This window comes from Lolium rigidum, chromosome 1, assembly GCF_022539505.1.
Source record: "Lolium rigidum isolate FL_2022 chromosome 1, APGP_CSIRO_Lrig_0.1, whole genome shotgun sequence".
In the NCBI taxonomy this organism is placed as follows: domain Eukaryota; kingdom Viridiplantae; phylum Streptophyta; class Magnoliopsida; order Poales; family Poaceae; genus Lolium; species Lolium rigidum.
In genome coordinates, this window is record NC_061508.1 from 290,661,305 (window position 1) to 290,682,057 (window position 20,753).

The 20,753-nt window shown below is 45.1% G+C and overlaps 3 protein-coding genes across 3 annotated transcripts; 1 reads left to right on the top strand and 2 right to left on the bottom strand.

The window, feature by feature from the left end:
• The first annotated feature begins 1,108 nt into the window (after positions 1–1,108).
• On the top strand, positions 1,109–5,256 carry LOC124695804. The gene is made up of 2 exons (XM_047228620.1): positions 1,109–1,434; positions 2,665–5,256. Exon 2 carries the CDS (start codon positions 2,963–2,965, stop codon positions 4,877–4,879), a length of 1,917 nt encoding a protein of 638 aa, XP_047084576.1. The 5' UTR covers positions 1,109–1,434; positions 2,665–2,962; the 3' UTR covers positions 4,880–5,256.
• A 1,179-nt stretch (positions 5,257–6,435) lies between these two features.
• On the bottom strand, positions 6,436–9,434 carry LOC124660052 (glucan endo-1,3-beta-glucosidase 14). The gene is made up of 3 exons (XM_047197851.1): positions 9,362–9,434; positions 8,179–9,215; positions 6,436–6,709 (listed from the first exon to the last, which is right to left on the bottom strand). The coding sequence occupies exons 1-3, from the start codon at positions 9,432–9,434 to the stop codon at positions 6,641–6,643; spliced, it is 1,179 nt and encodes a 392-aa protein (XP_047053807.1). The 3' UTR covers positions 6,436–6,640.
• Positions 9,435–14,080: 4,646 nt separating this feature from the next.
• LOC124695814 (putative GPI-anchored protein pfl2) lies at positions 14,081–20,626 on the bottom strand. The gene is made up of 9 exons (XM_047228630.1): positions 20,407–20,626; positions 19,761–19,837; positions 19,108–19,265; positions 18,524–18,707; positions 17,901–18,203; positions 17,727–17,804; positions 17,458–17,535; positions 16,310–16,783; positions 14,081–14,687 (listed from the first exon to the last, which is right to left on the bottom strand). The coding sequence occupies exons 1-9, from the start codon at positions 20,624–20,626 to the stop codon at positions 14,235–14,237; spliced, it is 2,025 nt and encodes a 674-aa protein (XP_047084586.1). The 3' UTR covers positions 14,081–14,234.
• Positions 20,627–20,753: the final 127 nt, after the last annotated feature.

The following is a 20,753-nucleotide window of genomic DNA, read 5'->3' on the forward strand; positions in this document are numbered from 1 at the left end:
TACCTTCTACCGGGAAGAGGCCACGATGATAGACATGTACTATGGTGGCATGGTTGGAAACATAAATCAAGGTCACCCATTAGGGGAGCACGTGTATAAGGGATGGTCCCTTGGAGGAACCAGGCCAAATGGGGAAGAGGGGCGACATTCGCGAAGCACATGATCATTGTTGTATTCTTTCCTCTCAAACGGGGCATTATGTGATATGTGAAAGTTCACTTTGGGTGTAGCAAACAGCCATGAAGCGAGAGAAAAGCAAGTACGATGAATCAAAACTTTACGATTATCGAGCCTCGTTGATTCTCAAGATTCTAAGAGCACAAGAAAAGAAGAAGATACATGAGTGTAATGACATGCCCATTCAAATCCTATGGGTTTTTTTAGCTCAAAGTTTGTTTGATTACAACACAAGAAAAATAATGGATTCTTTTGAAGAGATTATAGTCGTTAGAATAATTCCAATATAATGAAATGGAATCATTGTAAGAATTCATTGACGAGTCAACCCTGAAATTAAACAACTAAATAGAAAAAATTCCTAATGATTCTAATCCTCCAAAATTTATGTGAAAATTCCTTGCCAAAAAGATACATACAACCATGGTTTCTCATTTTCTTATCTATCTTTTGTGTTTTGCACTCATGATTCAACTAGACTTTTCAGATAGACATGAGAACAATTTTGTTCACCTTATACTCGGCATCTTCAGATCGTATGAAAACATAGGAACAAAAGACATGATATTGATTGGAATGTTAGTGTAAAGCGGAGCATTGCGAAACGAAAAAAAATGCATGAGGTCATTAGGAAAAAATGGAAAATATATTAATCCTACGCAAATAAATGTAAGAAAGAAGATTGGAGATTTTGATATTTCTATGGTCATTTTTTGATCCAGAGGATTCCTAAAGTTTGGAATCCAAATATCCCATTAGCAGTTTGTATGGATGCGCAATCGTGGTGCAAGTTTTTTTTTGTTTTCAACTATTGAATTTTTATATAAACGAGGCAGTGCAAAATAATTAGAAGTAGCTACAAGGACCTGTATGACAAAGGTTCTGCCACTCCCCACATATGTCTCGGTGCCCATCACACGCTTCGCAGGAAACAAAACAAAACTGAAAAGGAAAGGGACTCGTTTTGATACGATTTTGTGCGGCGTCGTCCACAACGCCAATCCTCTCCGCCGCGGTTGATCTACACCTCACCATAATATAAAGCGGCTCCTCTCCGCCGTCCTCTGCCTTTCCTCTCCTGTCCACCGCCGCCGCCGTGCTGTAGCTTAGCGTCTGTTTACGGTGTTGGAAGGGAGCCAGCCAAAGAAGGGGGCTTTTTCTGCCCAGGCGCAAGAACAGGGAGGGCGATAATCAATTCTACTGGGCTCGCGTCCCTGCTGCTACCGCCGTCCGCAATCTTGGACATTGGGTTTTGAGGTACGAGCTTTTTCAGTCATCCAGCGATTGCTTCACACCAAACTAACCTCTAAAACAAATCTTGGGCATGGGCACCGTCTAGATCCACACCTGTCCTGGAGAGGGGCTGTAGCAGTTTGATGTGTCTAGTAGTTGTTTGTTTATTATTTTAGTGAGCTAATATTCTCTCAGCGCCTTTATTGAAACTACAAAAATTTGCGTACAACTGAAATCTCGTTTTAGATTCCTATTTTGTGTTGGGAATATGTTTGCAATGTTTTGCTGGTGATATGCCATCCTTAAGACAGAAAATTATAGGTGTAAACGATATTCATTATTCTTGGAATAAGAACATCTCTGTAAAGAGATTAAAAGCAAGCTTTTGCAAATAGGTATGGAACATGAACATTTAGACATGTTCTCTTTGCAGTGTTTTTTTCTGTTTCGAGATGAATCTAAGTAACATAGCTTTGACCGTTCTCGCTGGGTAAATCTTCAAATAGTCCTCAGTTTGAGCTTCCAAAGTGATTAGTGTACAGAATTTTTTTAGTATTGACTCTTGAGTCTTGACTAGTAGTTGAGACCAAATTCCAGTTTGCTTGTTGGGGTAAGAAGAATGTGGAATATCTCCTTGTCCTATACATTTTGCAGGTGCCTTAGACATAAAGTATCCCAACCTAGTACAACTGTGCAGTTGCATCAAGCCATCCCTAGCAGATATATGCTGGTTCTCGCCTTTTCTCAGTGATTAAGACATGATGCTAATATTCTTGTTCATGTTATGAAGTGCATACCAGCAATAGACTACTTCCCATACTGAACAGATTGATTTTGTGTTTTATATTACGCTATTCGATGACTAGATGGTTGATGTATCATTTAACTGTTTCATATAGTACCATTTCACTTTAGTCGATAAAATTTATTCCTGGTTTCTATTTTATGACACAACTGGAATTTCTCTATGTTGTTAATATGCTTGCTATACAGTAAGAGGGGTCATACATTTGATTCCTGAGTAGTAGACTAAATTTTGGAAACAAGCAATTCAAGTTGTCCTGTTGTCCTTATCCTACATCAAAAGTTGAGATTATGTTTCAGGTGGTAGTGCTACATAACTGAACCATACCCTAAAAGACTCCAAATATCTTTCGGCTGTATTATGTATCCCAAATTTCTTGTGTCGGTTAAATTTGTGCATTATGTCAACTCATGAGCATTGATTAACCTGTGTCCTTTCCTTCTCTGCAGACCATAATTTACTTGGTCAGATGAACAGTGGCTGATTCCTCCCTCTGAGTTTAGCATTGTTGCTGCTTTGACAAGAAATAACTTTATCTCTACATAGAGCACTGGAAAATGGATCGTGAAGATACTTCAGGGTTTGTCAGTGGAGGTTGCAAAGATGAAATATACTGGTAAATGCTCTAGGTTTTCTAACTTGGTAGTTCTGATGACTACTGTCTAATCCGGAAGTAAGGCGAGCTCGCACTTTCCCTTAGAGTTTTCTGAGCTTGAGCTCCTAAGATATTCACTGGCACTGAAGACAATGGACCCTGGGCTTGGGCAATCAGCATTTACTATAAATTTCTCAAATCCAAATGCCTGTGTGAAGGAGTTCCCTATCATTCACCCCACAGACAGTTCTAGTCAACTTGATGTACTATCTCGGGGTCATTCATACAACCTGCCTAGAGGGGCCAAGAGAAAGTTTGATGGCTTGTCACTAGGTCTGGGCAACTCATCAAACTCAGATTTCAGCAATCAAAGTATGCGTAATGGCTGCACCATATCCTCTCCTATGGGTAGCAATGATGGTTCTTGTATTGATCTGGGCTTAAACAATTTTACACTAGGCAATGAAGGTACTTCTAGACTGGATAAGCAGGCTAGTGATGTTAGGACTACTTCGGCAAAGCCTGGGCTGGATCTTGAGTTATCTTTGTCTGTTGGACCATGTCAATCTGCTATCACCGGGCCAGACCTAACTGCAGCAGCCAAACAGAACAACACATTTCTGCAGCCATTCATTATGAACTTAGTCCCAACAGTTGATGAAGGATCGACATCTCTTCGCCGGCCATCTGGCGGTCAGGTCCTTTCATTCCTTAATAAGACTGCAATGATGACTGAGTTTTCTCCAAGGCAAGCTTTCTTGGCTAGCTCTAACCAGACTCAGGGTCCAGCTTCACTACCAACATTACTCCAAGTACAAGTACAAGAAAGTCCAGCATCCTGTACTTCTGGGTCTGTCAATCCGCAACATCGCACCAGTAGTGCGAAAGTTTGTTCGTATCCAGGATGTAGAACAGGAGGCAGAGGTTCATCAGGGCGCTGCATTGCACATGGTGGAGGCAAAAGGTGCCACAAAGAGGGTTGCAGGAAAGGAGCTGAGGGCAAGACCATCTTCTGTAAGGCTCATGGAGGAGGGAAGCGATGCGAGCACTTCGGATGCACCAAGAGCGCTGAAGGCCGTACTGAGTTCTGCATAGGCCATGGTGGTGGTCGACGCTGTATCCATGAAGGCTGCAGAAGAGCAGCTAGAGGGAAATCTGGCCGTTGCATTAAACATGGTGGTGGAAAAAGGTGTCAACAGGAGAACTGCACAAAGAGTGCGGAGGGGCGTTCGGGTTTATGCATCGCGCATGGAGGTGGACCTCGCTGTCAGTATGCTGGCTGCAGCAAGGGTGCCCAGGGCGCTACGGATTTCTGCAAATCCCATGGTGGTGGCAAAAGATGCACGCACCCCGACTGCGCGAAGGGTGCTGAGGGAAGCACTCCATTCTGCAAAAGCCATGGAGGAGGAAAACGTTGTTCAGCCCAAGGTTGCACGAAAAGTGTGCATGGGGGTACACAATCATGTGTTAAGCATGGAGGTGGCAAGAGGTGTGTGTTTGAAGGATGCACCAAGAGCGCTAGAGGCCGTACTGATCATTGTGTCGGCCATGGTGGGGGCAAGAGATGCATACATGCTGGCTGTGACAAGAGCGCGCAGGGAAGCACCGATCTTTGCAAGGCTCACGGAGGGGGCAAACGTTGCTCATGGGGCCGTCCAGGGTCCGGCCTTGAAGTTGGCAGCCCTCCTTGTGACCGTCTTGCCAGAGGCAAAAAAGGCATGTGTGTTCATCACAACCCGCTTCTGGATGATGACCGTATCCATGGTGGTCAAACACTGGGTGCTTTCAGTATTACAAACGGTGCCACTGATCGTGCGGACCACCCTTCAAACACCGAAACCAGCAGGCACAGCAATTTCATGCTTCCAGTGGAGGCTCCTTGTCATGCGCCGGTACCTGTTCCCGAGGGCCGAGTCCATGGCGGTAACATCGCAGCAATGCTTGCTAATGGCCTGAGTCTCGGAGAGAAGTCCACCAACTACACGGAGGCTAGTACCTCGGCGCCTCGCCACTTCAAGCCCGCTAAGCAATTGGAGCCCAGCACCTCTTGTCACGGCAACTGGCTCTAGTGCCTAAAAATTCTGCCTGCCCTCTGTTTCGGCATGATTTGTTCCATCTGGCAAATATCTTCTGCTCCTGCCCTCTGTTGTGAAGGCTCCGGTGCGATTGTGTGATCTATTTTCTTGTGGAATTGTATTAACCACCCCTGTATGAGATAAATAAAAGGGGAAAGGTAACATTATCAGTGGTCAAGTGTTAATGTTAGGTCTTGTGTTGAAGGTGTTCAGTACAGTGATATCCAATCATATTATTTGAAGTAGACATGTATGTTGCTGCTGTTGTAGTACGGTGATCTCCAGTTATATTATTTGCAGTAAATATGTATGTTGATGCTGTTGTATAAAACATATGTTGTGTTCTGAAGTTTGTTTTCTCCATCTGATTATAAGCAAGTTATGATGTATTCCAATGTTACAGATTGTGTGTTGTTTACTAGTCGACTGACATAGCTGTATGTCTTTATCCTCTGTGTTCACTGTTTCCTTGCCAAAAATTCATGTAAGGACTAGTGATTTGATTATGCATTATGCTTCTTCTTTCAAGGCGGTTGTTGAATGTTTTACTTATCAGGGGGTATTTCATAATAATACTGAGATGTAGACATGGTTCTGTCTGAGAGAGAGGAATCAAAAGGAACAAGTCTCTATTCTGAGGATGGTAGGCTCATGGTCATGGCTCAATGGCATGGTCTATTCAAGATGTGAAGATGATACGATCGCTTGAAACATGCGCAGTCCTGGAGTATTGCTAGATTTTGGTAGCGTAAGGAATTTGTGACTGATATCATGTCACCTCTTGTTCTCTACTTCCAGAAATTGCCATATACTGGTATGCAGGTGCTGAGGTACCTTTGTCCCTTTGCTCAAGTGCATCAAAGCACAACCGCATCAAAGTCGTTTAAGGTAAATATCATTATTAATCACAGCACCATACTTCTCTTTATTTGCTTATACGAGTGCCATCATGAATTGTCAATCACTGGCAGAAGTACGACGACACTGCACGTCCAAAGCGTATCCATCATGCCAAAGGTTGAAAGGCCAGTGCCTTGTCGCAATAAAATAATGATAATCTAACCAAACCTCACATCATCATCACATGACAATGCGGTGGGATCCAATGCTCAATGCCAACCGATTGGAAAAATTAAATGGAGTTAGCATATCCTAAAAGTTCTACTTCTCTTTTCTCCTATGATATATTGTTTACAAAAAGATAAAAAGTTGCAAGAGAAAAAAAAAGGACAGCTAGAGAATAAAGGACTGACCACTACAGAAGTAGGCATGCTTGGTTTACAGAGATGATGAGTAAAAAAGATTGTTTAAGATATGATGGCTTCAGCAACAACTGATATGCTTACAAGGTGGATTCAAAAGGACGCCGACCAATTCAGTAAATCAATTGAACACACTGGTCTGTTTCCTTCTGCCGTTCCTCTTAGTTCAGTGCAACATGCCAACATGTGATGTGTCTGGGATACACTACGTACTAGGGAAGAAACGTCAATGATTTGGTAATCCTGTCAGCAAGGCACCACCATGCCATCAGAAAAATAATAAGCATCTTCCTTCTAAAGCTAAAATAAATATATATGCAGTGAAAATTCAGAACAGTGTTCTTTCCACAAGGAAGTGAAGGGAACACAAACTGGTGTACAGGGGACCATTATTTGAATTTTCAGTGTAAATTTCCCAGTACAAGCATTCTAACTCCTCTAATTTTTACTATGCCCTTAACAGATGTGCTATTCTATAACTGAGTCACTAAGGCTAAAAGAAGAAGATAGATAGAATAACTGCAGCTGAACAGTGTACAATCCACCCCCCAGCACGCATTTTCTGCAAACAGAAATCGCAATGACAGGTCAGGTTAGGGTATATGGTAACGATTTGGCATCAGAAACTGAAGGTAAGCAAGAAATAGGTAATACTTGAATCCATCAGAATAAATTGATTACATAAAGTAGAAATCATCTATTAGGTTGGGGGTCATTACTTCATTACACAATACGCAGAACAAAAATTATTTTAATGAAAATGTGGCCAATTATTACTCTGCTATCAGGGTAAAGCACATGAAGCCTGAATTCGGCAATAAACCCACCAAAGCTTTTCTAGGAAGTTCGATTAAAACATACCATATGTTATTTGTATGGAAAATGCAGAGAATTTAGATCATGAACTTGAATACCTCTATTAATTACTAACTGCACTACTAACAATAAGTTAGTTTCAGGAAAGGAATTGACAAAGTCATCCATATTGTTATGAGTTATTGACTAGAGAGAGGAAATATGCATAGCCCAACTAGACAAATAGATTTCAATATAATATAAATGTAAAGAGAAACTATTGGCATTTAAATAGTTTACAAAGCCGTCAGCTAATTTCTCATCACTAACTACTTTATTGAGGATCTCAGTATTGACTGCTCAGCCTATGCCATTTATATTTGAGTAAAATGGAAACAAAAAAAGTGTCAAAACCAAAAAAATATGCCAATTATCTGAGGGCGCAGGTGAAGGCACAAGAACCAGCCCAATAGCCATCATCCTTATCGAGATGATCTTACGTACAGCTTTCTAATGCTTGCCAAGGATAAAAGGTGCAAAACTTGGGACTAAACATAACATATGTTGCACTCAACAAGACTTATCTGATAAGATGCTCACCATATCAGTTGAGGCACCAACTAGTTATAATTTGATCAATTACCGAGTCCTAATTTCGAATATTGCTCAATAACAGGACACTCATCCACATTTCAGGGTTTGCTTCACACTCCTCTTGAAGTAAAAGTTCACAGATTTCAGAACAATTTAGTTAAGGATAAACTTGTACTTTCATCGTGAATTAGACAAAAAAAAAGGTATTGAAACCTATTGACAAATACCAATACGATGTGCAAGCACTTTTGGACAATGGTGGAACCAATCCAACTTGTGAAAGGGCATGTTCATGTTCATCGACAACACCTACAGGTCTTGTGATAGTGGACAACGTATTTGTCAGTATTCATCGACTTGGATAACGATGATGGTTATGGGGCATTGTTAGAGATTTAATGAGGGCTGGACTGGAAAGTTCTGTCCACTTGACTACTGAACCCTTTTGAGCGACAAGAAATACTTCTGGTTAGGAACTTTTTATTTCCACCTCTAATCTGCTTTGGAGTTTATAAATGTTGAGGAAAAGGGGTACTGAAGCAAAGCCCTGGCTTAAATAAAACCCAATAGCCATCCAACGAGAAAAACAATAAAAGAAGACTAATGGGCATTCAAGCAAATGGATAACAAGTAAATGCTTACCTTCATTGGCAACAAGAACGAAGATGCAGACGAAGGTAAGAGACCTGAGTAACCAATATCATACGAAATCCTTCCATCAGCATTGAAGAGCCCATAGTGCTTCTCAGAAGCAGGTCCAGGCTTGGAGTTCTCATTGAACAAGGCAAAGATGTACGCTTTGACGGGTGTCTTTGGCTTGAGAGGAGTTCCCTTCCGCAGAAAGAGCCTCTTCCGGAGGTTGAAATTGTAAGTCCTTGCATTCTCAACTGACGCCCCTACTTCATTTTGATCCCCACTAGAAGCCCAGCCAGTCTCCGCTACCCGGACTTCCATGTCTCTATAACCAGCAGCCTGCAGAGCAGCATAAGCCGCATCCACCTGAGCATCAAACATGTTGTCATAGTGCAGGCTCGTATTCGGATCAAGTATCCCAGGGTTGGGCTCAAAGAGAGCGTAGTTAATGTCGATGTGGTCCGGGTCACTGATGTAAGCCAGAAAGGGATACGCATTGACATAGAACGGCGACCCGATCCGCTGGAAGAAGTCCAGCAGCGGCTTCATATACACCATGACGTCCTCCTTGAAAACGCACGCGGAGGGCGGGTACGAGGTCGCGAAAACAGCTTCCGAGTGGGGCGAGAAGAGCTCGATTTTGTCTTCTAGATGGAGTTTCTTGAGACCGTTGTACACATTCTTGATCGCCCCGACGAGCGGCTCGGCCAGGCTCGGGTCCCCTCCCAGCACCTCGTTCCCCACCGTGATACCCACGATGCGCGTCTGGGGCAGGTACGGCTTCACGTTGCCGTCCAGCCAGTCCAGCGCGGCGCTCTCGTTCGCCGCGAAGTCCTTGAGCAGCCCGTTGTTGACGGCGACGACGAGGTTGAGCCCCGTGCCCCGGAACGCGTCCAGCACGCCGTGGTCCGCGTCGTATATCTTGACGTTCCGTATCTTGGAGCTTTGAAGGAGCGCCACCACCTTGTCCGGGGTCGGGATGTTGTTCGCGATTCTGCCGTAGTTTACCCCGTACGCGCCGACGAACGCGTCCGCGGGTCGATGGCCTGGGCAGGAGCAGGCAGCAAGAATCAGATTTCAGTTTGGTCGACGGTTAAGCTGGCTATGTGTTGTTGCGGAAGAAGTGAGCTTCCGTGGTTGATCGGGGCAAGAAAGGTGAATTGGATCGGGGAAATAGTGTCAGTGCGATTACCGTGCGAGGGGAACGCGTGGAGGAGGGTGCAGAAGAGCAGCGCCACCCAGTGAGCGCACCGGCGCGGACCCATCACAGCAGGCCCGCGGCAACCCGCCGGTCCGGAGCAAGAACGAAGCGGCAGACCGGCACGACGGGCGCCGGGGGCAGAAGCGGCGTCAGAAGGGCAGGAGCGCCGCGCCTTGTCGCTTCCAGGCCGGGGCGTGGGGCCGGGGCGGCAGCTTCCATAGACGGGCCGCTCCAAGGCCGGGCACGCGCGGCTGGTCCCCGCGCGGCTCCGAGCAATCTTGGCGGATTTCTCCACACGGCCACCGGCGACGCCGTGTCAGGGGAGCGGGAGGACGGATTTGGCGAGAACGGAGGAGGAATCCGCGGGTATGGACCAGGCAGGCACCAATCGATCCAAGAAGTGGGGGAATCTTGGTCGCTGGCCTCCTAGCTACCGCCGCTCCGGCCCACCAGCCACTAGCGCACAGCGACCGCTCCGGCTATGCTCTGCTCTGCTACTGGCACCACCGGGCAGCGGCGGAGTGCTGACCAGCGCAGAGTGGCGAGGGCTTTCTAGGCCAATCCTCTGATTTGGTTGGGGGAGTTAACTGAGGGTTTGCTTAGCGACAGGGAGATTGGGAAAAGGTTGGGGCCGAGGAGGGATGCGGGGAGAGGTGGATTGGCGGCCCGACGAAGGGGACGCGGCGGCGGCGGAGGAGGAGGATCACGGCGCGCGACCGCCCCGCGCTCGCTGCTTCCACTCCGGATTCGCCACCGCAACGGCAGGCAGGGAGGGGAAAAGCTCGGGCTTTGGAGAGGGTTCGAGGTGGGGGTTTGATTTTTGAAACGGAAAGGGACGAGGCGAGGGGTGAACCGGGGCCGGTGGCGGTGCCCTGTGTGCGTGGTGGACGGCGGATGGCTTTTAGCGGGTTTTGCAGATCGCACCCTCAGATATTTCTAGTCTTGCATTTCTCTGTACTGCCTGCCACCCTAATAGCAGTAGGGATGCAGACAGCTAAAAAAAGTCTTTCTACAGTGTTTCGATCCTTATAGCATCAACACAAATGCCAGCACCTGAACTTCAAATTCTCCAACAGCGATATTTCTAAGAAGAAAACATTGTACAAGCGTTGTTGTTGCCCGAATTTACAGTAGCCTAGTGTTCGCCATGGATCAAAGAGGCACTCACCCTCATAGGAGTATTTTGCATGGGTATGTGGTTATGATTGGTACCGCCTACATTTGGGTTTATAAGTCCCCTTCAAATTTTGAACCCAACTCTAACCTTAAATTTAACTACTCCCTCTAATTCAAATTAATTCACCCAACTTTATCTAAATACAGATGTACCTAGACGGGCATTTATTGACTAGATACATGTGTGTCTAGACCAAGTTGAGTTAATTAATATGAATCCGGGGGAGTGATAGAATATAAGCTACATGACATAAAAGTGTATTGTTGAATTTTTATTCTGAAGAACTTTTATGATATAATGTTTGTGTCGAATAACTCATGATTTGTTAGTCAAAATCATGGTCAAAGTTTAACAAAAAAGTGATTGGGGACTTTATAAACCCACACATGGTAGTACATTTCTGCCCTCACAATATTAATTGTAATAACATCTTATATTATTAAACGGATCAAGTATGTTCAAGGTGCTACAAAAATATAGAAATATTGCAAGATGTATACAAAATTTTGCTATCCCCTAGCTGGCCAGAAGCTATTAAGAATTTGGCCGGTTGAAACTTTGAGATCTTTCCTACGTGGATTCTAGCTTGATTTCTAGAATTAAATCGTAAGGGGAATGCTTTCTAAGGATTCATCTGCACTACATTCTATGGAAAAATTCCAGACACTCGAATTGGCTAGCTAGAAGAAATATTTTTGGGTTGAACAAACAAACTGTGTTGCAAACATAATCCTGTGAAAATCAACCCCGCAGTTTTAGGTCATGTAAATCAAAGAGTTCGTGAGAAAGTTGTTTATCCAACAAGCACCTTCATCAGTGGGGTCAATGGTATGGCTTTCAAATCTAGTTGGACCCGTGTATGTAATGGCTTTTCATTAATTTATGTGATGATGTTATAAAACATAAAAAAAGGGTCGCGACGTGGCAACATGGTTGTAATACATTTGTGTGTTCGTTAAACTCCCACCGTGTGTTGATCAGCTAAAGGTTACTGAATTATATGGTCTAACATCATATAGCATTCTATTTGCTTGGTGGATGCACTTTTTTAGCTACAGATGCCATGTCGTGGTGAGGGGTGGTGCTTTAAGTTGTGGGCTTGTGGTCATCACACACTTACTAAAAGCTCCTTTTGAACAAGTGGGTTTGTAACCGAAGACTTCCCCATTGACTGAAAATTATATGCGGGAAATATCAGATATACCATGAGACATATGATAAAAAAAACTGCATATTCTTGCCTTTCTGATTCACGCAAAATTGGGAGAAGTGAGGGAGTAGAACATAAAATTCAGCAGGTACCATAGCACGCGTTTTGCTCTCCTGGACTGGAGGCTGTATGCCGACCAGCGTGGCTGCGTGCGTAACCCTAGTCGGATGGCCGGCGGCCAGTGACGTCGACCGCTGCGTGTTGGCACCGTAGGCTGGGCCAGTGACGCGGAGCTTTCGCCACACGGAGGGCCCAGATGTGATGTGACAAGATCACGTTGGAATCAGCAGTAGCATGGCATGGGTGCCCAGCAAATTATTCTACCGCCCTTTTACGTCGATCTGGACCCAGCTGAGAAAGGGATTTTTTTTTTTTGAACACAAGGTGGGGTCAGCGACCCCAGAGGAGCATTTCATTGAAACACATGTGGCAGGTACATTTTGCAGCGAAGTCCTATGTCGTCTCTTGTCCTAACAAACCTAGTATTTGAAATAAGGACCCCGCACTTTACAGAAAGCACCCTGAAAATATCTGAGAAAAAGCAATCGAGGACAGTGCCTCTGCCACCAGACGCCGGCGAGCTCCAGGCGTCGCCGCCGAGCTCCAGGAGCTGCATGCTCGAATACTTCACGCCGACGAGAAGATTCCGCCGCTAGCAACCACCAGAAGATCGGGGACGCACCACTTGGTCCTCTGGAAGCGTCGAGCTCCAGCAGAAGAATCGGAGGGCCTCCGATCTGGAGGTTGAGGAAGGGCCACCATGCTGGCCGAAGATCATGGCGACGAGCTCGGTCGCCATGTGTTGCGCACGAGGTAGATCTTCTGCTCCAGGTCGTCTCTCCGGCGATCTGCCAAGAACGCATCACCTTGACCCCCAACCTCCTTTCCACCTCCATGGTGGCGAAGAAAGGGAGGATCTCGGCCAGATCCGTCCAGATCGTGGGAGAAACCATCGAGCTTTATTGAAGGGGGTGATGAAGCGCCGCCGCCCTCCGCCTCTGGCTCCGTCCACCGGAGCGCCGTAGAAAGCAGCCACACCACCAACAGCCACCGGGAGCAGCTCGGGCTCCACCGTGGCCAAGCCCCCAAGGGCATAGCGCCATTCTCCACAGGGGTAAAACAAAGAAGACTACTAGATCTGAACCTACAACTACTCCTAGCTACTCCGGCGCCTATCCCTGACCAGCTCCGGCCGGCTATTCCGGCGGAGGAGGCCCTGGGGCGGCCCGGCCTTGAGCGGCAGACTCTCAAACCCTGTAGCTAACCGAGAGAGGAGAGGGGGGGGGGAAATAGAGAGAGTTTTTCCTCAAGATTTTGGGGTCGTCCTCGGCTGTTATTGTGAAAGGTACAGGATATCATCGCGTGATAACGAAAGGGATTTCGTGTCCTCTGTGGTTGCAGAGAAAAAGTATAGGAATCACACCTCAAAACATAAAAGTTATAGGAATCATCACAAGATCATGATGGTATCTTAAAACTGAAATCGACACTGCAAGTGGATTTCACTGTCCTGCTATAGTGCTATCCGAGCAAGAGTTTAAGACTTTCAGCAGAGTTGGGGGTGAAAATCTAGCTCGACATCGCCACTCGATCCCCAGGGAAAACTGAAAGCGCGTGTAAGAGCAATTTCTGCCGGAGCACACTTTGTAGTCTTGGGCACCTACTTTTTGTAGTCTTGGGCATCTACTTTTGGTAGGTGCTTGAAACTTGTGTGCAATCTCCAAAATGGGCATGGAACTAACCAGACAAACCAGTGTCATGAGTCGTTGGGACTTAACATCATCTACCCATAATCGCTCCAATCACACCTGCCAGACCAGTGACATGACAATAATGGCACGGCCAAGGTTCCCCTTTCTCCAGGTCAGAACGCAAATGCCACGACCGCGACGCCCCTCTCCCTACCCAAACCAGCTCTTCCCACGCGCCAAAGCTAACTTTTTACACGATGCTGTTATACCAAAAAGATTTACTGCCCGTTATGTGCAAAGGCACAATATATTCCCTCATGCTTCGTTCAAAAGGTAGCACCAGTCCAGTGTGCGAATGCAATCAGTCAAATGCCTTTCTGCATCAGCCAGTCACTCTCATGACTCAGGCTCTACCCCTGTCTTTGGTAACCAGATCATCCTCCTTGTTTATTTTGGTTTTCAAGTTGGATGACACGTCAAAATACGGAGGATCAGACACGGTTGCACAGAGAAAACAAGGGTATTTTCAACGGATTAGAATAGATCATCGGAGGCTACCTTGGACCAAAAAGGTATGGCTTTATCGGCTGATGCCCCAACGACTCCACGCAAAAATGGTTGATAACCACAGGGGAAAGAAAGGGATCCTGCATATGGCACAGGGCTCAGGAACATACAAAATTTTAGAGAACACCGGTACACAAGACCGGTATTTTCTCGTATAGGTCAAGTATCGTGCGTTACAAATGGTGCTGTTAATCCAGCAAATAGCAGAGGCTTCCCGTCTCAAATGCAAACTGCGCCTTTGCCAGCTACATCGAAAGACAGCTCACGCTTCTTTTCAGACCCAAAACTGAAGGTTGGCGCCACCTCATCTGCACCAGCAGAGCCGCTCGCTGGATCGACAGTGAAAATGAGGTTATCAGCACAACCTGATGAGCCAAAGGTAAACTTGGGGATATCTTCAACATCAGCTGGCAGGCTCCTTTTTGGCGGTGAGAAGAAAGTAGGCGTAGGTGGCGGTTCTGGAAGTGAAACCGAAGTCTTGGTGACAGGAAACGAGAACATGAAACCATTGTTTGTGCTTTTCTCCAAGACCATTGCAGCTGGTGCAGTTGTCAAGTTGGTTTTTGGAGGATGCTGTGAACTGGTCACTTCAGCGGCTTCAGGGTTGGTCACGTGGCTCTGGATCTTCGGAGCAGGCACCTCACGATTGGAGCTGCTTGGAGGTTCCTGAACCTAAGCAGAAACACAGAACTATCGGAGTAAATAACTGTTCATAATACGATGCTGCCAAATAAAATATTAAAAAATAATCAATTGTAAATGACTAGCAGACACTCTTTAGTTCCAAGAGAATAGAAAGATAAACATAATCCCACAACTTCCACAAAACAAACAGAGACGCCCCACAACTTAAAAAACGGGCATATAATCCCCTCAACTATCCAAAACAAGACACAAGACCCCCTAGCACCTTCTGAAGCTGCTTAGATTGGTGGTTTTTCCCACGTGGCAATGGGATTGTGCCAGGGTGGTATCCACAGGGCTCTGCCATTTTCTGTGGGACACAAGCATCAGCACGGGACCTGGGCGAGCTTCGCGGCCGACGAGGGCCTAGCCGCCGCCGAGCGCTATGGTGGCCGCCGAGAGGAGAGATCGGAGATGCTGTGCACGGCTGATGCGCTCACAGATTTGGTGGCAGCATCAGAATTGTCTCTGTTTCCGTCTGGCACCACAGCCTATAGTTCTTGTAGTGATTGATTGACTGTGCTGATGTTGCCAGCAGCAGCAAACGCTATCCTGTAGTTGAGCGCGGAACTCCAGTCCGTCCCACCACGACGCCGAATGCACAGGCCGTGCGAACATAAAGAACGAAGCTTTCCCTCCAATCAGCCTGATCTCTGATGAATTGTACGTGGACAAGCTCAGATTTTTGGATGCACGACTAAAACCACTCCAATCAGCCCGATCCCTGATGAATTGATGCACGGCTGCTGCTACTCCAATTTGGTGGGTGCGCACCTATTCTTCAGGGAAGATGAGGCGTGGATGCTTGAAGTGCTGCAGCCAAACGTGGGATCACGCCACTGCCCTCCACTACTAGTTCTGGATGATGCCGGAATCAGAGACGAAGACCCCGGTGACGCTCGAGGACGACAGAACTCGGGGCGCCTAGCCTAGGCCTGACCTTGTTGCTCCCATGGCGGCAGCCGCCGGAGTTAGTCGGACAGGGAGGTGGTGAAAGAGATTGGAGAAGAGATGGAGTGGGTCAGAGACGAGGAAAACACTTACTCCCTCCATTAACTAATGAAGGATGTTTTAGCTTTTAGTAGATTCATCTATTTTGGTATGTATCTAGTCTACTTTTAGTGTGTAGATTCACTCATTATGGTGTGTATCTAGTTCACTTTGAAGTGTCTAAAACGTCTTATATTTGTGAACAGAGGGAGTAGATACAAGGAATATTTTAACCACACCGACGCATGGGTCCGACGATGACTTGGCGTGGGTCATGCTGTCATGTGTGCAAAATAGCTCTAGAAAACAGCTCAAAACTGGGTCAGGGGGTCCTTTGTCTCATTTTATGAACTTGTGGGGGTTATGTGCAAAAAAATTAAGTTGAGGGGTTCTCTGTCCCTTTTGCGAAAGTTATGGGGGATATGTATACCTCTTTCCAAGAGAACACTATTCAGTTGTATTGTACTACCATAATTCTCTGAGTGTTCAGCATCTTTTAATAGCAATGGACTATATAAACATTAGCCACTGGCTGCTGATAAATACAAACCCTGAACTGAAAATTTGGTAGATGCATTTAGCAGTTTATTGCGCTAGGAAAAAACATACGAGAAATATACCTTCACATCTGAAATTGCCTGGTAAGCACTGCCACGCTCATTGACACTGCTCTGTCTAGGACCATTACCAGTAATGGAATCAGGAAATTTATACGGGCTGCTGATGACAACAGGAGTAGTTTTCTTTGCAGTTCGCCTTAGGTCTAATGGCTTTGCTGTAGGGGAAGGAATTGTCCTCTCGAGATGCTGGAGTATTTTCTGAGCTGTTTGGCTTGACTTGGGATGAACAGATAGAGCAGCACGCCTGGAATTGTCTACCGCTGGTATGCGTCCAATAGCTGAGCCACTATCTATGGTGCCTTTACCATGAGGTCTCTCTAAGCTGAATGTAGGATTCTTCGTAGCAGCATAACCATCTCTGGGGAAGAAGGGAGTATTAGTGCAATCAGTATCTGCACATGCTCTTTCCGAGGAGATTGATGGTTGCACTCCAAGAACATCGTCGGTTGTTGTCGTTCTATCCTCTAGTATTGCCTACATTTTGGGAAGGGGGTCAGAATAGATGAAGCAGATATGAATTATGCACGCACATTATGAGTTGCAAGATAATAAAAATGCGTTGATATTTTAGCTGTCAGCTACAGTTTCTAAAGATAGCAACAATGTTGTAGCCCACCTTCAGTTGTGAATCACAGTTCAAAGTTGCGATGATATACGGCATGAACTACAGGAATGTAAAACTACTCAGGTTTCAGCTTCCATATTAAACATGATGCCACACAATTCCATAAGAGTAATAGTTTGATACAGTCATCTTAGCTGTGGTACTTCTCAAAATAGCTCCAATCTGATATGATCACCTTGCTCACAGTATTCCCAACAATGAATACAGCTCATCTGGATCATACGGTTTGAAGAATTTAGTTTGAGTGGACTGATCTAGATCAGACAATCCTAACTTCAACCTAGCCTTCTTGTTAGGTTAAGCAATGGAAACAGTTGGTCATCAATTCCCTATCCCACATGGCTAAAATGACAACAGAAGACAAAGAAAATGTCAACCCATGCCACAATAAAGGATATGGACCAATCTATCCTAGATGTGCCTATTCCTCAAAAACTGAAATTCAATAAACTTATGAAGGAAAAGAGAATGTTATATAATGGTGACATTGACAATGGATAAAAAATGGGTAATAAAGCAATACCTTACTTCCAACAGAAAAAGGTGTTGAAAGTTGTGGCCGGACAGATGAGTTACTGTACGTATCAAGATTTCCTGTTCTCTGTAATGACATACAGGTAAACATACATAGTTATAGACCCGAAATATTAATTGACACAAAAATTAAGGATATGGACCAATCTATCCTTGATGTGCCTATTCCTCAAAAACAGAATATCAATGAACTTATGAAGGAAAAGAGAATGCTATATAATGGTGACAATGGATAAAAAATGGGTAATAAAGCAATACCTTACTTCCAACAGAAAAAGGTGTTGAAAGTTGTGGCCGGACAGATGAGTTACTGTACGTATCAAGATTTCCTGTTCTCTGTAATGACATACAGGTAAACATATGTAGTTATAGCCCCGAAATATTAATTGACACAAGCCAGAGTTCACATGAAAATCAGAAGCTGACATATACCTTGACAGATTTTCGGAAAACTGGGCCAGAATAAGGTGAGCGAGATGAAGCTGGAGGAAGGGTCCTTCTTTTATTACTTTGTGGTGTAAGATAGTTTGTATGGTCTCTGACAACTGAACCTGGCCACCCTACAGTAGAGTCTACAGCTACTTTAGGGAATAGTTTTGATGCTGAATTATCAATTTCAACTCCATGACTCAAAGCTCTGAATTTCCTCTTTTGGGACTCATGTACAGTTGCTGATGTCTGTGCTTCCATATAAGCTCTTGCAAGTTCAATGGGTGAAGTACCAACATCATGCACCTAGAAAGCCAGTGAAATGCATGAGATCGAATCAACAAGAGTCAAGCAGGAATGGAGGGTATAATCTGGTATTCCTTAGGTAAAAAATAATTGCTCCCGCACAGTGTAGCAATCTACTATTAAATATATTGCAGTTGGAGTTTTTTCTTACACTTGTAGAAGTAACCACTATACACATGCATACAAACTTGATATTCATATAAGCCAACATCCGGTATTTAGAGTTCTTCGGATATATTTTTAACCTTGGCATATATTTAAGAACAAACATTGCACATAAATAATTAGGAAAAGAAGTTGCAGAGTTACGATTATCTTACAATTGGTGGTGCAAAGACATCAATCCCCCAATTTTGAGCATCTGGTTTTGCAGCTGTCACCAGTTTGTTTGAAAATGGTGTAGCTTCACTATCTTTTGCAAAATGCTTTAGAGCTCGTTGATCTTCATCATAAAGATCAGGAGTCCTCATACGCATGATCTCTATTAGGCGTTCTGTTTCATCCCTGTAGGAAAAAAGGTTTTCCTTCAGCTGAAATTTTAAATTTCAATTAAACAAAAGCAAAACTAAAGTGCTTTCAGTCAATAAGAATTAAGAAAAACAGCAGATAACCAACTTGTATGTGCTACGAAGCTCGTGGAAATCTCAGCAGATAACCAACTTGTATGTGCTACGAAGCTCGTGGAAATCTCAAGAGAGTAGGAGAAAGATGGTCTTTAAATGATGTGTGCTTATTCTATTGTTTCCCATCTTACAATTATAAGAGGATACTTACCTCTGGATCAAAAAGTATATATGTTTTAGGTTGCCTACATTGAAGATGTACTCAAGGATCCAGCAAACTCTATTTGAATTTTTTCTGCAGAAAGGTCTAAAACTAACACACACATGCACCAAAAACCTGCCTCGAAAATTGATTCTGTTTGATGATCTTCTCGATTTCACTGAGCACACTGCCACCATTTTGATGTATGTGGTCGCCACCAGGCAGTAGATTGACTTTATTTACAAGCGCCGGAGCCACATTGGTTATAGCATCGGTGTTTGGTTCCGTTGAGTTACTCTGCAGTTTAAGGTAGATAGTAGGTAACAGTAAGTCACTAACAGATACATCTTGATTGGAAATCAAATGTAATACCCATGACCAATCAAAAGGTAAAAGGTTGACTTTGTATCTCTCAAACAATACTTCAGCTTAAAATTAAATATGGTTATCATCTTTCAGTTCCAGCAGTATACGCGCTTGAAAGGATTAATTAACTAGAACTTTAACCTGATGATGGAAATGTAAACAGACTCTTCCAATGATATAGAAAACTTATCTGAACATTAAATTCCTCTACTACAAACTGAACAGAACACAATTACGCCATGTATATTGCATTAGCTCATTTGCCACTAACTGGATAGAACACCTTGTACATTACTTAACATGAACTACTCTTTATTATAACTGAGCCAGCATTGCGTTTGAGACAATGTAAGAGGCTCTATATGTAGCACATCCATAAGTTATGCAAATCATTAGTATGCAAATTATGCATTCATCAAAATGTACTCTGCTTACTCCATATGTGAAACTGGTGGCTTCATGTGTTACGTCCATCGACTCACGCTGATCCACCCGATTATTGTCTGCGGACATTAAAAGAAGCAACAAGGGATCCACATCAAAAGTTGGGCATATATTTAGCAGGAAGATATAAAGGATTCTAGTATTATCCAACAAACATATCAGAGAACCTTAATTTCAGGATCACATCATCGATGGCTTCAGTGCCCAGAGCCCCAGATCAAACAAGAAACCGCTTCACTGATTACACAAAATGCAGGCTGATCTAATATCCAATAGTGAACAGCAACTTGTGGAAACTACTTTACTTACTGCAGAAAATCTACTACAAATCTACAATACTGGTTGGTCACTGCTGCAAGTGCGCAACCTTGTGTGTGACTACAGCAATGATTCCTGCTCATAAGTGTGTGAACCCATGTAGACTCCGGAGTCCGGACCAGAAATAATGCCCGTTCCAAAGAGCAAAAAACATACGATTCCGAACAGCATCAAATCAAATAACTCTAATTAAAATGAACTCGTTAGACCTAAACATCGGTTCAACTGGATCGGATCGGCAGGTGCTTAGAACCCTAGGCTAGCGCCAATCACCGAACAAAACCAACGGGGGTGGGAGAGGGGGGGATACCGGCGGCGGCGCGGTCGAGGGACACGGCGGGGAAGATCCTAGAAGCCACCGGAGCCTTCGGGAGCCACCGCCGCGGGCCGGGCCCGTAGGGCGACGCGCGGTGCACCCCGCGGCGCGGCGGCCGCCTCGAGGGCCCACCTCCGCCGCCGCCCGCGTCCTCCTCCGCCGCCTCGGCTGCCGCGGCGGCCGCCGCCGGGGACTGCCACCGCCGCGCATCCATCACTCTCTCCCCTTCCCCCGCGCCGCCGGTCGGTGGCTCTGGTTTGGGCTGCGTGCGGCGGCTGGGGCGGGGGAGAGGGACCGGACTGGAGTAGAGCTAGTGGACTCTTGTTGCTTTTCCAGCTTTT